Source organism: Thermobia domestica, chromosome 15 (assembly GCF_964235325.1).
Source record: "Thermobia domestica chromosome 15, izTheDome1.hap1.1, whole genome shotgun sequence".
NCBI classification, from domain to species: Eukaryota; Metazoa; Arthropoda; class Insecta; order Zygentoma; family Lepismatidae; genus Thermobia; species Thermobia domestica.
The window spans coordinates 42022154-42035182 of record NC_137468.1 but is presented as its reverse complement, the minus strand read 5'-3'; the positions used below and the strand labels follow the sequence as shown (position 1 = coordinate 42035182).

The following is a 13029-nucleotide window of genomic DNA, read 5'->3' as shown; positions in this document are numbered from 1 at the left end:
ATATAAAGGTAATAAACCTCTGTACATACCCATATAACATGCTAAATAGGGGTCAATAACCTCCGAAATTTGATTTTTGGTAGTTCTTTACCTATGAAAAGGGAACGATGTGGACCATCCAAATTTATAGTGGTACATATTGGAGACCTGTACTATGATACCAAATGCTTATATTAAACAATTTCTAAAACCGAGTGCATGAGCCAAAATACCCCTCCCAAATTTTTAAAGGATGCATCAATGTACCCATATCTTATGATAGGAAATGAACCTATATACATGACCATATAACCATATAAGGTAATAAAACCTCATCAAAGGGGAGAAATTGGGCCAAAAACCAAACACATGGTACAACATATTGCTTATGTTTATATTTTTACCAATTTTGTACCCCTAAAAGAGAACGATGTGGACCACCCAAATTTATCATGATACATGTTGAGTCATGTACTATGATACCGAATACCCTCCCGGGGTGCATCAATGTACCTATGTCTTATGATAGGGAATGAACACCTATACATTACCATATAAGGTAATAGGACCTCATCCAAAGGAATAAATTAGGTCAAAAACCAAACACGTGGTACAACGTAATGCTTACGTTTATATTTTGTCAATTTTGTACCCCTAAAAGGGAACGAGGTGGACCACCCAAATTTATCATAATACATATTAGGGTCTTGTACTATAATACCAAATGTTTAAATTGGGCAATTTCCAAAATTTAAGGGGTGGGCCAAAGTACCCCTCCCAAATTTTTAAAGGAGTGCAAAAATATACCCATATCTTATGAAAGGTAATGGACCCCTATACATGACCATATAACTATATAGGATAATAACACCTCATCAAAGGGGATAAAATCGACCAAAAACCAAACACGTGGTACTACGTATTGCTTACGTTTATATTTTGGAAATTTTGTACCCCTAGAAGGAAACGAGGTGGACCACCCAAATTTATCATAATACATATTAGGGTCCTGTACTATAATACCAAATGTTTAAATTGGGCAATTTCCAAAATTTAAGGGGTGGGCCAAGGTACCCCTCCCAAATTTTTAAAGGGGTGCACAAATGTACCTATGTCTTATGATAGGGAATAGACCCCTATACATAACCATATAAGGTAATAGGACTTCATCTAAGGAAATAAAATCGACCAAAAACCAAACACACGGTATAACGTATTGCTTACGTTTATATTTTGGCAAATTTGTACCCCTAGAAGGGAACAAGGTGGACCACCCAAATTTATCATAATACATGTTAGGGTGCAGTACTATAATACCAAATGTTTAAATTGGTCAATTTCCAAAATTTAAGGGGTGGGCCAAGGTGCCCCTCCCAAATTTTTCAAGGGGTGCACAAATATACCCATATCTTATGAAAGGGAATGGACCCCTATACATGACCATATAACCATATAAGGTAATAACACCTCATCAAAGGGGATAAATTGAGCCAAAAACCAAACACGTGGTATAACGTATTGCTTACGTTTATATTTTTGGCAATTTTGTACCCCTAGAAGGAAATGAGGTGGACCACCCAAATTTATCATAATAGATATTAGGGTCCTGTACTATAATACCCAATGTTTAAATTGGTCAATTTCCAAAATTTAAGGGGTGGGCCATGGTACCCCTCCCAAATTTTTCAAGGGGTGCATTAATATACCCATGTCTTATGAAAGGTAATGGACCCCTGTATACGTCCATATAACCATATAGGGTAATAACACCTCATCAAAGAGGATAAATTAGGTCAAAAACCCCCGAAATTTGAATTTTTGGCAATTTTTTACCCATGAAAGGGAACGACAATACTGATAGAAGTACATACTATGGTCCTAGGCTACCACACCAAATTTTTAGATTTGGCAATTTCCAAAATTTAAGGGGGGTGGTCCTATGTACCCCTGCCAAAATTTAGGGGGTGGACCAAGGTATCCCTGTCAAAATTTAGAGGGGGTGGTCCTAGGTACCCCTAGGTCATTGACCCCGGGCCGAGGTCATTGACCTTTGACCTATGACGTCACAAAAAATTTTGCTGACTCGGCTGGACATAACGGGGGGCCTACTACTATACACCTCTGTATAGCATGACAAGTAACAGAATGAGTTTAGTTGTGAATAGGAGTGAAAAAACTGCACGATGGGCTGTCGAAATGGGAAGCAACCGAACAGAAACAAATGAGGAGACAAGAAAAGTAATTATTAAAGTGCATAAGAAGGGTAAGTCTTTGAGAAAGATAGCAAACCTCAGGGGCAGATCCAGAGGGGGGCGATCGGGGCCATTGCCCCCTTCCCCACAAGAGGAATCTTTCTTATTTTATATATAAATAAACCCATCCATAACAAGTTTGGAGCTCTTAAAAGTAGCAGTATTACTGCCGACCGCCCCCCCCCCCCAGAAGTCCGTCCTGGATCCGCCCCTGTATAGAGTAGCCACAATCGAGTATTTTCCGCTGTATGTTTGGAGTCGTTGTCTTGCTGAGCAATAAATTGTTTTCAAGAACCATCTTCTGCGCACTAGTATGGAGATATTCCTTTAATATGTTAATATACACTTTGTGGATCATCACTCCATCGATAAGGTGGAGACGACCCACTCCTGAGGCACTCATACAACCCCAGACGAGGACGGACCCTCCTCCGTGTCTTACTTTAGGGACGAGATTTTGAGGATTCATCTCTGTATTCACCTTGCGCCATACCATACGCCTCCCATTGGACTCGATAAAATTAAATTTACTTTCGTCCGAAAATATGACCCTATTCCAGAAAGAAGCCTGATCCCTTATCTTTATACTCTTTTTCAAACTTTAGTCTCTTTATATGATTTGTCTTGTTCACCCAGAACATTTTCCTGGCTATCCGACCATGATACCCTGCAAATATTCCGCACTGTACTGGCTGATACTTTAACACCGCGTGTTTCCAGATCCGTTGCCAATTGCACAGCACTACTTTTTGGAACTTTTTTTCTTTCCCTAATAATGTAACGTTTAACTTGTTCACTCAACACTCTTGGTCTTCCAGTTCTTTTTTATTATTATTATTATTTTATTATTTTTTTTTTATGGTTTCGCACAGTGATAGAAACATTATACATCGCAATTATTGTTTGTACTGTTGAACGAGGCCTGTCTGCAAGGTTTGCCAGGGGCGGATCCAGGACGGACTTCTGGGGGGGGCGGTAATACTGCTACTTTTAAGAGCTCCAAACTTGTTATGGGTGGGTTTATTTATATATAAAATAAGAAAGTTTCCTCTTGTGGGGGGGGGGGCGATGGCTCCGATCGCCCCCCTCTGGATCTGCCCCTGACTCTATAATACCTTGAAACAGCTTCGCACACCTCCCCAATCCCCAGACATGAACCCCATAGAACATCTATGATCTGTTCTGGAGACAAGAATCAGAAGGCACAGCTTGTCTACTAAAGAAGGCCTAAGAAAAGCTATTCAAGAAAAATGGAACATAATCAGTCCCGAAGCTACAGAACTACGAACTACTACAGGTGAAATCAATGCCACGAAGACTACAGACAATCATTAACGCACAGGGTAATCCCACAAAATATTAAATAACGTAATATACTTTATAAGCATTAATTCAAGCATAAGTGTACGGTGACTTTTTGCGTTTACAAAAAAGGAATTCTCTCTTTTCTTCTGAACAAAACAGTGATTGTGTTTGTTTGGCCTTTCTCTTGTATATAGAAATAAAATGTATGAATGTGTAGTCTTAATTCTGGTTATATATATATTTTCCACCTCCCGTTCTCATGCTAGCTGTTTTCAATATAAAGTATGCACGGTGTACGAACACTTTCTGCGCTCACTGTAGGTATGTTGACAATAAGCGAATGTTATTAGAATATTTGTTGAGATTTATTTTCTTTCACTGCCTTTCGCCTGGTTAAAAAGTAGTTTGCAGTGCTTTGGAGCAGCTGCAGGTGGGAACGCGATAATGTTTGAGACATACCGGCGACTTTTGTGTGTGTGAAAATAAGACCTTTCTCATAAAGTAGTAAATAACTGCAGTAGCAATTGTCTACGTAAATGATAAAGACATATCCAACTACAAGAAATTAATACAGTATATATAGCCTATTCATTATTGTGTTTCTCTTTTAACAGCTACTAGCTAAGGATGGCCAATTCCAGAATTTGTACTTTCCGGAATCCGGAAAGTAAAATCGGAAAAATTCCGGATCTCGGAAAAATTCCGATTTTTTCTAAATTCCGGATTTTTTCCGAATGTCGGAATTTTTCCGAAATCCGGAATTTTTCCGAATTCCGGATTTTTTCTGAATTCCGGAATTTTTCCGAAATCCGGAATTTTTTGAATTCCGGAATTTTTCCGAAATCCGGATTTTTTCTGAATTCCGGAATTTTTCTGAATTCCGGAAAGTAAATTTTCCGATTCCGGAAAACAAAATTTCCGGAATCCGGATTCCGGAAAATTTTGGCCATCCCTAGACAATATTATTGTAGAATGACTCAATAGTCAACTTTTAACATTGTATCAGACCAGCAACAAACACAAATAGCCAGAAATAATATTAAAAACAGGGGATATCAAGTCCAGGGCTATAGACCAACTTCATTACGAGTGGGAGTCGCGGTGACTTAATGTAAAGTGTTCACCTCTGGCACATGAGGTCCCTGGTTCGATCTCAGTTCACTAAATTGACTGTGTGGTGGACAAACATCGTATGCGTGGGTTTTCTCAGGGTTCTCCCGTTTTCTTCCACTTTCTTCCATTACACCAATTCGTTCATTTCTCATCATCACTGTCTCCTTTAGCGTAGCCGGTATAATCGTGGGACGAAAAACGTAAAGATTTCACTTTCATCTTTCATTATGAGTGAATATGCATTAAAATGAAAAGAGAGGAAGGTTATTGGAAATAGTTGGAAAAATGAAGTTTTTCCAACCGCACCAGCAGTTTGGGCTATATATTGGTAGGGCGTCCTGTGTTAAATGAAAATGCAACGTTTCCAGTTTAGCAGGCTGTTCGAACGGAACATAAAAGCACGCAGAACTGGAACGTGCACATTGTTGTGTGAGGGATCCTAAAACATTTCAAATCAATTTCCCAACATTACTGATTTGTTGATATGGTGGTGATGATCCAAGAAAACAGACTGCTGAACTGTCAATTTAGCATTTTCATTTAACACAGGGTGCTTTACCAGTGTGGAACCCAAACAATCTTTGCGATTTGCAAAATTCCAGCATTTTAGTTTGAAAACTACCTATTTCCAACAACTTTCTTCCCTTTCCATTTTTTCGTATCTACTTATAACGGAAAAATGATTTTTTTGAGTTTTACGTCCCACGCTTATGCCGGCTAAGCTAAAGGAGGCGGTGATGATGAGTAATGAATGAAATAGTGGAATGAAGAAAATTGGGGGAAACAGGAGAACCCCGAGAAAACCCACACACACGCTATTTGTCCACCACAAAGTTCACTTGGCGGGAGCAGGGTTTGAACCCGAGACCCCATGCACCAGAGGTGAACTCTCAACCAGTAAGCCACCGCGGCCCCTACTTATAACGGAGTTAGTCTGTGGCTTCATACTTTTGATACTCCCTGTATATTAAAAAATCCGAGCAGTTGAATACCGAACAAGAACTGAAATGTATTTCACGCGTATATAGTGGAAACAGCTACACGCACTATGAGTACTTTCGGTAAAATGCTCTCATCCAGTAGGAGAAAATAATAATAATAATTAAAAAAAAAAAAACAGAAATAAGCATTCCCCCTTTATGATTTCTTTCTTTCAATTATGTGTAAAATTTCCATAATGTGTTGAATAAAATGATAATACTCTTGTTTGTAAAAATGGGGAAAGGAACTAGGTGTATAAATTCGTTATGTTGTTTAGTGGTTATGGTAACAAACAACAGAGGATCGGTACGTTAACAGGAGTCTTTGTACCACCACGAGTTCTGTTGTATCAGCATGCCGCACCTACGGGTGATTGCTCAGTATCGTAGTTTCCATTATAACTGGTTTCGGTGCAAAATCTGCAAGATATATTCTTTCTGTTTTTGGCAAATTATTAATTGATGCCGTCGTCTATTTCCAAAAACTTAAAGCAATCCTGGTCGCTGTAATGCATCGACGATTAACCAAATATTTTTACCGGTATATTGGAGTATAAGGTAAACATAATACTATTCACGGGTCATACGTGCCATATAGATGACAGTAGAACCGGTTTGACTCGTACCCTTGTCCTATTGTATAACAGCCCTCTTGGCGTCTTCACTGTAGAGTATCAGTCTCGTATAAATGTTGTAGTAAGCTAAATTTATTTTGGCATTTCGCTTCCCTGCGAATGGGGTTTCCTATTATCATTTCTTCCTCTCTTGCTTTGAGGACGATAGCAAATAGCCCGTGTCACAATCCAGGGTGTCTATCGGTCACGAAAGTCACGAGTTCAGAAAACGGTCGTGAAAGTCAAGAAAAGGTCACGAAATTTAGCTTTTAGGTCACGATTTTTTTTTATCTGGAGAAATATGGTATAGACTGAAAAATTTTGTTCTATAAAACGTCAAAATTCACCACCAAAAATGTCTATTTTCGTCTTTAGACCCTACCAAATCGCAAGCATAACACGTTTCTATCGCATGCATGAAGATTTGGCCCAATTCGCACCCAAATTCACTCTTCAGAATGTTACTCAATTTTATGGTTTGGGAAAGGTCACGAAATTTCATTTTGGAATTTGGGTAGACATCCTGCAATCCAAAAGATAATTCTAGAGTTTATTATCTGTCACTAAAAACTTCAACTGGCGTTCCTAGAAGCATCTACGATTCCTCTTCTGTTTATTAGTCTTCCCGATAAAGGATGAACTTCGGCTTTGTGTCAAGAGTAGTCACATACTGAATGTAGATTAAAACTCTGTTTAGATATAGGGTTTTAAGTATAATAATTGATGATAACGTTGCATTATTCATTTTATGTTTTCATACAATTTTCAGTCATCTTCTAGGTTGATGGTTTTGACTAGTTTATTAATTTCTTCACTTTCTGCACAACTGTGAATGAGCGCTTCAGGGTAGAGTATTGCTTTTGCATTCCTCTTTAAGAGCCAGATTCCTCTATTGCATTTTAATACATTGTTCTTTCCTTTAACGAAAACACTGAACCTTTTCACTCTCTGCATTGCGTCTTCCTTTCGGTTGAGAGTATCCAGTGACGGAAATGGCTCAAATGTACTCCTTCCACAAAAGAAAGAAAAAAAGTAATTTTCGGCGATATATTCGCACTGAGTTGACTAGTAGACTGATTACTCATGTCCCTAAAGGCTATGTAACTCCGTAGACCAATATCTTTCGAAAATGTTACTCTCAGCGTTGCAGCAAAAAATTCTGTTATAACCATGAAACGGCCTTCCGCATTGCATGTTTCACAGGTTAAATTTGGCTGTATATTTTTTGTTTCGCAGCTTTCAGTGCAAACTAGAGTTATATCTTTTCATTGTAGTGTTAGTTTTCGAAATCTTAACAGTTGAGGCGTTAAAAGTAAAAACATTGTATGACCTGTATTATTTGTTCGTGCTTTTAATGAGTTCATAGGAAAGATACATTATTGGAGATATTCTGCAAATTTTCCCCCCATGTGAATTAACTAAAAAACAGAAATTGTGAATGTGAGAAAAGAAAATTAAAATGATTAGAGCTGTGGTGGTCGCAGCTTAATTACATGCTAAAGTCTGTGTGACTCCGTGAAACAGTAACTCTCGGGGATTTCGCTGTCAATTTGATATATATCCTCATATTGATGATCGTGATATTAACAGATTATGAAATATAGAAATGGAAAAGTGGTTCCGAACGTTGTATTAAATGTAATGATTTTCGTTTCAGCCTGAAGAGAATGAATGGGTTATCGATTACGCTTTGCGCAAGAGAAACGTTAAACTGGTACCAACTGGATTGGACTTCGGCGAAGAAGGATTTACGAAGTACAGACAATACAGGTGAGTTGTTTATAATATTTTTGCATAGACTCCCTTAAACGCCATGCAAGTTTCTTCCTGCATGTACAAATACTTTTTTGCAGTCCCTATTACGTCATCATCGGAGGTGAGGCGATGCCTAGAAAGAATAAACATTTCAAGGTGCCAGATCTGATGAGTTTAGGGCTGTGGAACTAGTTCGAAGCCACATTCATGCACTTTGGGCATGGCAACCACTGATGTAGAGAGGGAGCGTTATCCGTTATCGGCGTGGAACAACACTTCTTTAGTTAGAATATACCTCGATTTTTCTCTTGATAAATTGTCAGCCTACCGAGAAGTGAGTCATTCACTAGTTGCCGTTTGATTTCGGGGAGAAAGTTCAGTAACAAGATCCTCTTCCCTTAAAAACAGACAAATCACCAGCTGATAGGACTGTCCTTCCCTTAGACTGGGAGAGCAAGAATGTCATTATATATTCGAATAGGAAATCATATATCCACAGATAATCCATAGTTAAATTTTAAAAAATAAACCCTGCATCACGAACTCCGTTCTTGTTTAAGATTGTTGTCATAATTTGGTTTCGATTATCTCTGTGATCATGATCTTATACATGTGCGGTAGGAACTAAGACTATCATTATAATTTCATTGAAAATAATGTTCCTTGTCCTGTAAATAGAAAACAGACCCTGAATATTCCAGAAATCACCCTCATTGTCAATCAATCCAATCACTTCTTTAAAGTAAAGTTCTATCCATGAGATGTTATCGTAATATATTTCAAAGTGGACTTGTATGAAATAATATTGAAGCATTGGTACCTTCAGTGTTTGTGCTATTAACGGCGTAATGAAAGGTTGATCGCCCATCACTTTTCCACTATCAGTTGCTGTTGATGTACAAAATTATCTCTGAGTGGCAGTCACCTTCTAGCAAGATTGCTTGCCGGCGATTGTTTTCGTTTCCACGTTTAAATTTGGCTGTGATATCTGTCTCAAGTATTTTCCATGTGGTGGTCTGTCCCCTTCGGCGCCACAACTTTTTTAAAGTTATCAAAGCACAGCCCAGTTAGAATTTTTTTTCCATCAGGGTAGAGGACATAGGTCTCTGTTTAGTTGTCTATAATAAAACCAAAAAGAGGTAGTCTTTAAACACGTGAGTTATGCTACATACTTTCAAAGATTGATAAATATATGCTAAGTTGCATTCCTCTTCTTCTTCTTCTCCCGTCCTACATTTTCTCCCACATTCCTTTATAAAGAAGCTTAAAATTTTGCAAGTAACACAAATAAATTTTTGGTCAAGGAGTAGTAGAAATTACTATATCGAACAACTTAGAAATGTGTATACAACATAATAAAAGTAATACATAAAAAGTTATAAGGAGAATGTCTGGCTCATTATTAATGATTTAATGGTAGAACTAATATTTTTATGCCTATGATGTATCCAATGATGTAATGGCAAAAACCCAGATATTGAGAGGATTGTGAATTATATGCAGCACCGTAGCTTCTCATTTTCCTTGTTACCTCCTAAATATTCCTTCCGAGTTTTCTCTTTATTTTCAGCTTTTATCTTTAAGGTTTCTTGATCTTCATGGTTTGAAGTTTCTTTTATCACCAAATGTAAGGCAATAATATTATCGATTTTATTATTAAGTTAAATACATAAAATAATTCAATTATTAAATTTTCTTGGTGCATAACTTGAGTCTTTATAGTCCGTTTATGTTGATTCTGAACCGCTAATATATATTGGGATCTTCATAAGAAATATTTGCTTTTGAGAAGAACGTTATGTGACAGCCATATGATAAAATATTTATGTATAAAATTTTGCATTTAATACCATCGCATTTAACAATACTATCTTTGTATGTTACAGCAGTAATCATGAACAATATCTACTCTGAATTTCTCATTGATATTTCAGGCGTAAATCTTGAACGTCTTTGATCAGGATCTACACTAAATGCTCAAGATATTAGTTATTCACATTTTATATATATATATATATATATATATATATATATATATATATATATATATATAGAGAGAGAGAGAGAGAGAGAGAGAGAGAGTGAGTCAATTGATTCTAAGTGATCAAGCATGTGCCGCTCGACCATCTCCAAAAAATCTCGTTTTTTCATGAAATATCCTATATCAGGGTACTTCAAAACCACAATTAATTATTTCTTTTTACAACATCCCATGGCGACGCAGCTGCTGCCGCAATTTTTTTTTTTTTTCAATTTTAGGCGTTTACGTTGTTTTGAATATCTCAGCTTGTATTTATCCTACCCAATTGAAAATTGCTGGACGTCTCCAACTCGTGCAAAGCTAAAAATTTAATCTCATCACATCTTTGCCGAAACCTCTGAAGGAAAGGGGTGGGGGGGTGAAATCAGGGCCAACATTTTCGAACATTGAAGACATGTTAGGGAAGAGGAAACAACTGACGTAGAGGTCTGAATTTGTGGTGTGCATGTAGTCCGGGGTCATAAGTTAATACACAAAAATTTACAGACCTGTAGCTGCTCCCAAAGGTCGTAAAGTTGGGGAATTATGCCAATGTGGCATGTTTCAGTGTCCAATATGTCTGGCTGATATTTAAAAAAAAAAAAAAAAAAAAAAAAAAAAAAAAAAACTGAAATTTTGGGAATAGTTAGTCCTTTAGTATACCATAAAGCACAACAAAGCGCGTTTTGTGTTTTTGAGCAGAGAGGGTCAAGTATTAAGGAATGACGTCGTACCCTAGAAGGTGTTTTGTTCACAAATTCAACTGGAAATTTCGTTGCTGTGAAGCAAAATAAAGTAGGATTAATGGTTAGTCCAGTCAAGGCTCTCAAGCTCGTTTCTTTCCTTTAGTTGTAACACTGTCTTATCACACCCACAGCAGCACTGGTGAAGAATGCCGCTATCAGCAGAAGGCGAGGAAAGTCAAAATGCACACTTGACAAAAAGTTAGTAAGTACTCATTGCTTTTGCTGTTTGATCGTTTGATCTTCTTTCCGCAGTCATAACTTGGGAACGTAGATCAAACGAAAAGACAACAGTCTCCTGCATGAGTTGACACTGCATATAAAAAAAATTTGAATTTCTAACATTGAGCATTTAGCGTACTTCGTTCCTAAGTTTATGCCTGAAATATCTTTAAGATGGGATGGGATTTAGATTTCTGGGCGTTCGGCATCTAAGGCCATGATGACGTCCCTCGGCGAGCATACAATCCGGGTAAAGGGAAGGAAGGAAGCGGCCTGGGACCTATAAGTTAGGTACCACCCCGGCATTTGCCTGGTGTGAATGAGAAAAACCCAGGAAAACCTCATTCAGGGTGGCTGGCCTGATAAAGTGTTTTACATTTTTTCGACCGAGTGCCCCCACCGGGAATCGAACCCGGGACCGCTCGCACCGGAGGCGAGAGCGTTAGCGACTACGCCACGCGGGGCCACAAATATCTTTAAAAAATTCAAGGTTTAGATATTACTCATCATTACTGCCGGAGCATACAAGGTTAGTATTATTAATTTATAATGTATTCTATACGTTCAGTTAGTTGTTACTAACGTGTTTACCGGATTCTAAGCCGATTGTTTTTCTTTCTTTGTTCTTGTTTTAAAAATGACCCTTCGATCGATCTGGTTCGATCTGGCACAGGAGACGATGTTTTGTACAAAGGCAGTGACAAAGAAATAAGTGACGATAAATTTGAGTCATCCTTCAGTGATGATGGACTATTAAGTAAATTACAAAAAATGTATTCCTTATATTCCATATGCTTCATTAATAAATTTCAATCTTCTTTTTTTGTCTTCGTTTTTGACTTTCGGGGAGTCGGCTTATAATGGAGTAAATACAGTAATCAGTGTATAGAATTTGAATGGCAGTACTAATTCTTTCTTTCATTCATTAATTTTTGTTTCAGGTTTCATCCAACTATGAATTTGACCCGGCGATTCTATCCTCATACGCACAACATGGACGGATTTTTTGTAGCTAAGTTGAAGAAATTCTCGAACACAATACCAGAAAACAAGGAAAAAGATAGTGATGTGCCTTGGATGGCGACAGGAGCGGAAGGCGAAGATGCTGAACAAGAAACCACTATTACAGAAGAAACTAATGACTCGTCATATGAACCAGGAAGATTTGTAAGGTTACAACCTCCGAGTACTCCAAATAAAACTCCATCTTCCCCTAAAAAGAAGTTTAAAACTGGTAAATTTCAAAAGGAGAAAAGTGATGAAGACAGTGACACTGAAGTAAATCAAACAAAATATAAACTGCAAAAGTTCGCAGGTACAAAGAAAGTTCCAAGTAGTGAGGTTCGTAATTCCGATACCAATGAAAGAACGAAGAAGAAAATGTTTGGCCATAAAAGTGCGGACAGTGTTGGTGACCGCGGTTTCTCTGATTCGAAAGTAGTGCCACAGAAAAATAAACAGGGCGAAATGAAAAAACGATCTAAGTTTGCAAAGCGTCCTGGTTTTAAGCCTTTCAAAAAGAAGAGATCGGAGAAGAGTCTGCAGAACTTCAAAAAACAAAAATTCAAGAGAAAATAACTTGTATGTGTATATTTGTTGATTAAAAGTTGTCATACACACCAAGTCGGATATTGTACTTAAGTAAACCTTTCTTTTTGGTTCTATTCATATTGCCATAATCTTATCTCGTCGAAATCCTTTCATGAAGCTTTCGGTAGTTGAGTGGCTGGCACGCATGATTTTGATTTAATTTCAAATGGAAGAATACGTTGTTTGGATTCTCTATTAAATTGTTGGCATCTCTACTTCAATTACTTTCAATATAGGTATCCATTGCTCACACACTAACTTTTTCTCCTTTTTTCAAACCACAACCTTGCAAAGCCACACCATCAAGGAACCAAACTCCTTTATATATTTACCTTGTCCGTCCGTACCCTGACACCATCTTTTTACCATGCTAATGATGGAGAATGTGTACCCCTAGTGTGTGTACCAAGTTCTCATAAATTTTGAATAAATGGCCAGTCTTACAAAAATTTTAAT

The 13029-nt window shown here is 37.6% G+C and overlaps 1 protein-coding gene and 1 non-coding gene across 2 annotated transcripts in view; one reads left to right on the top strand and one right to left on the bottom strand.

Annotated features, from left to right (window-relative positions):
- Window positions 1–12606, top strand: part of LOC145671000 (uncharacterized) — a 51354-nt gene extending 38748 nt beyond the window's left edge. Inside the window, exons 10-11 of the mRNA XM_081739638.1 lie at window positions 7901–8013; window positions 11925–12606. Coding sequence (XP_081595764.1) covers window positions 7901–8013; window positions 11925–12561 — 750 coding nt within the window. The 3' untranslated portion in view covers window positions 12562–12606. The remainder of the gene's footprint in view (window positions 1–7900; window positions 8014–11924) is intronic.
- TRNAR-CCG (transfer RNA arginine (anticodon CCG)) lies at window positions 11375–11448 on the bottom strand. The gene has a single exon. It is a non-coding gene; the product is annotated as a tRNA-Arg (tRNA).
- Window positions 12607–13029: the final 423 nt, after the last annotated feature.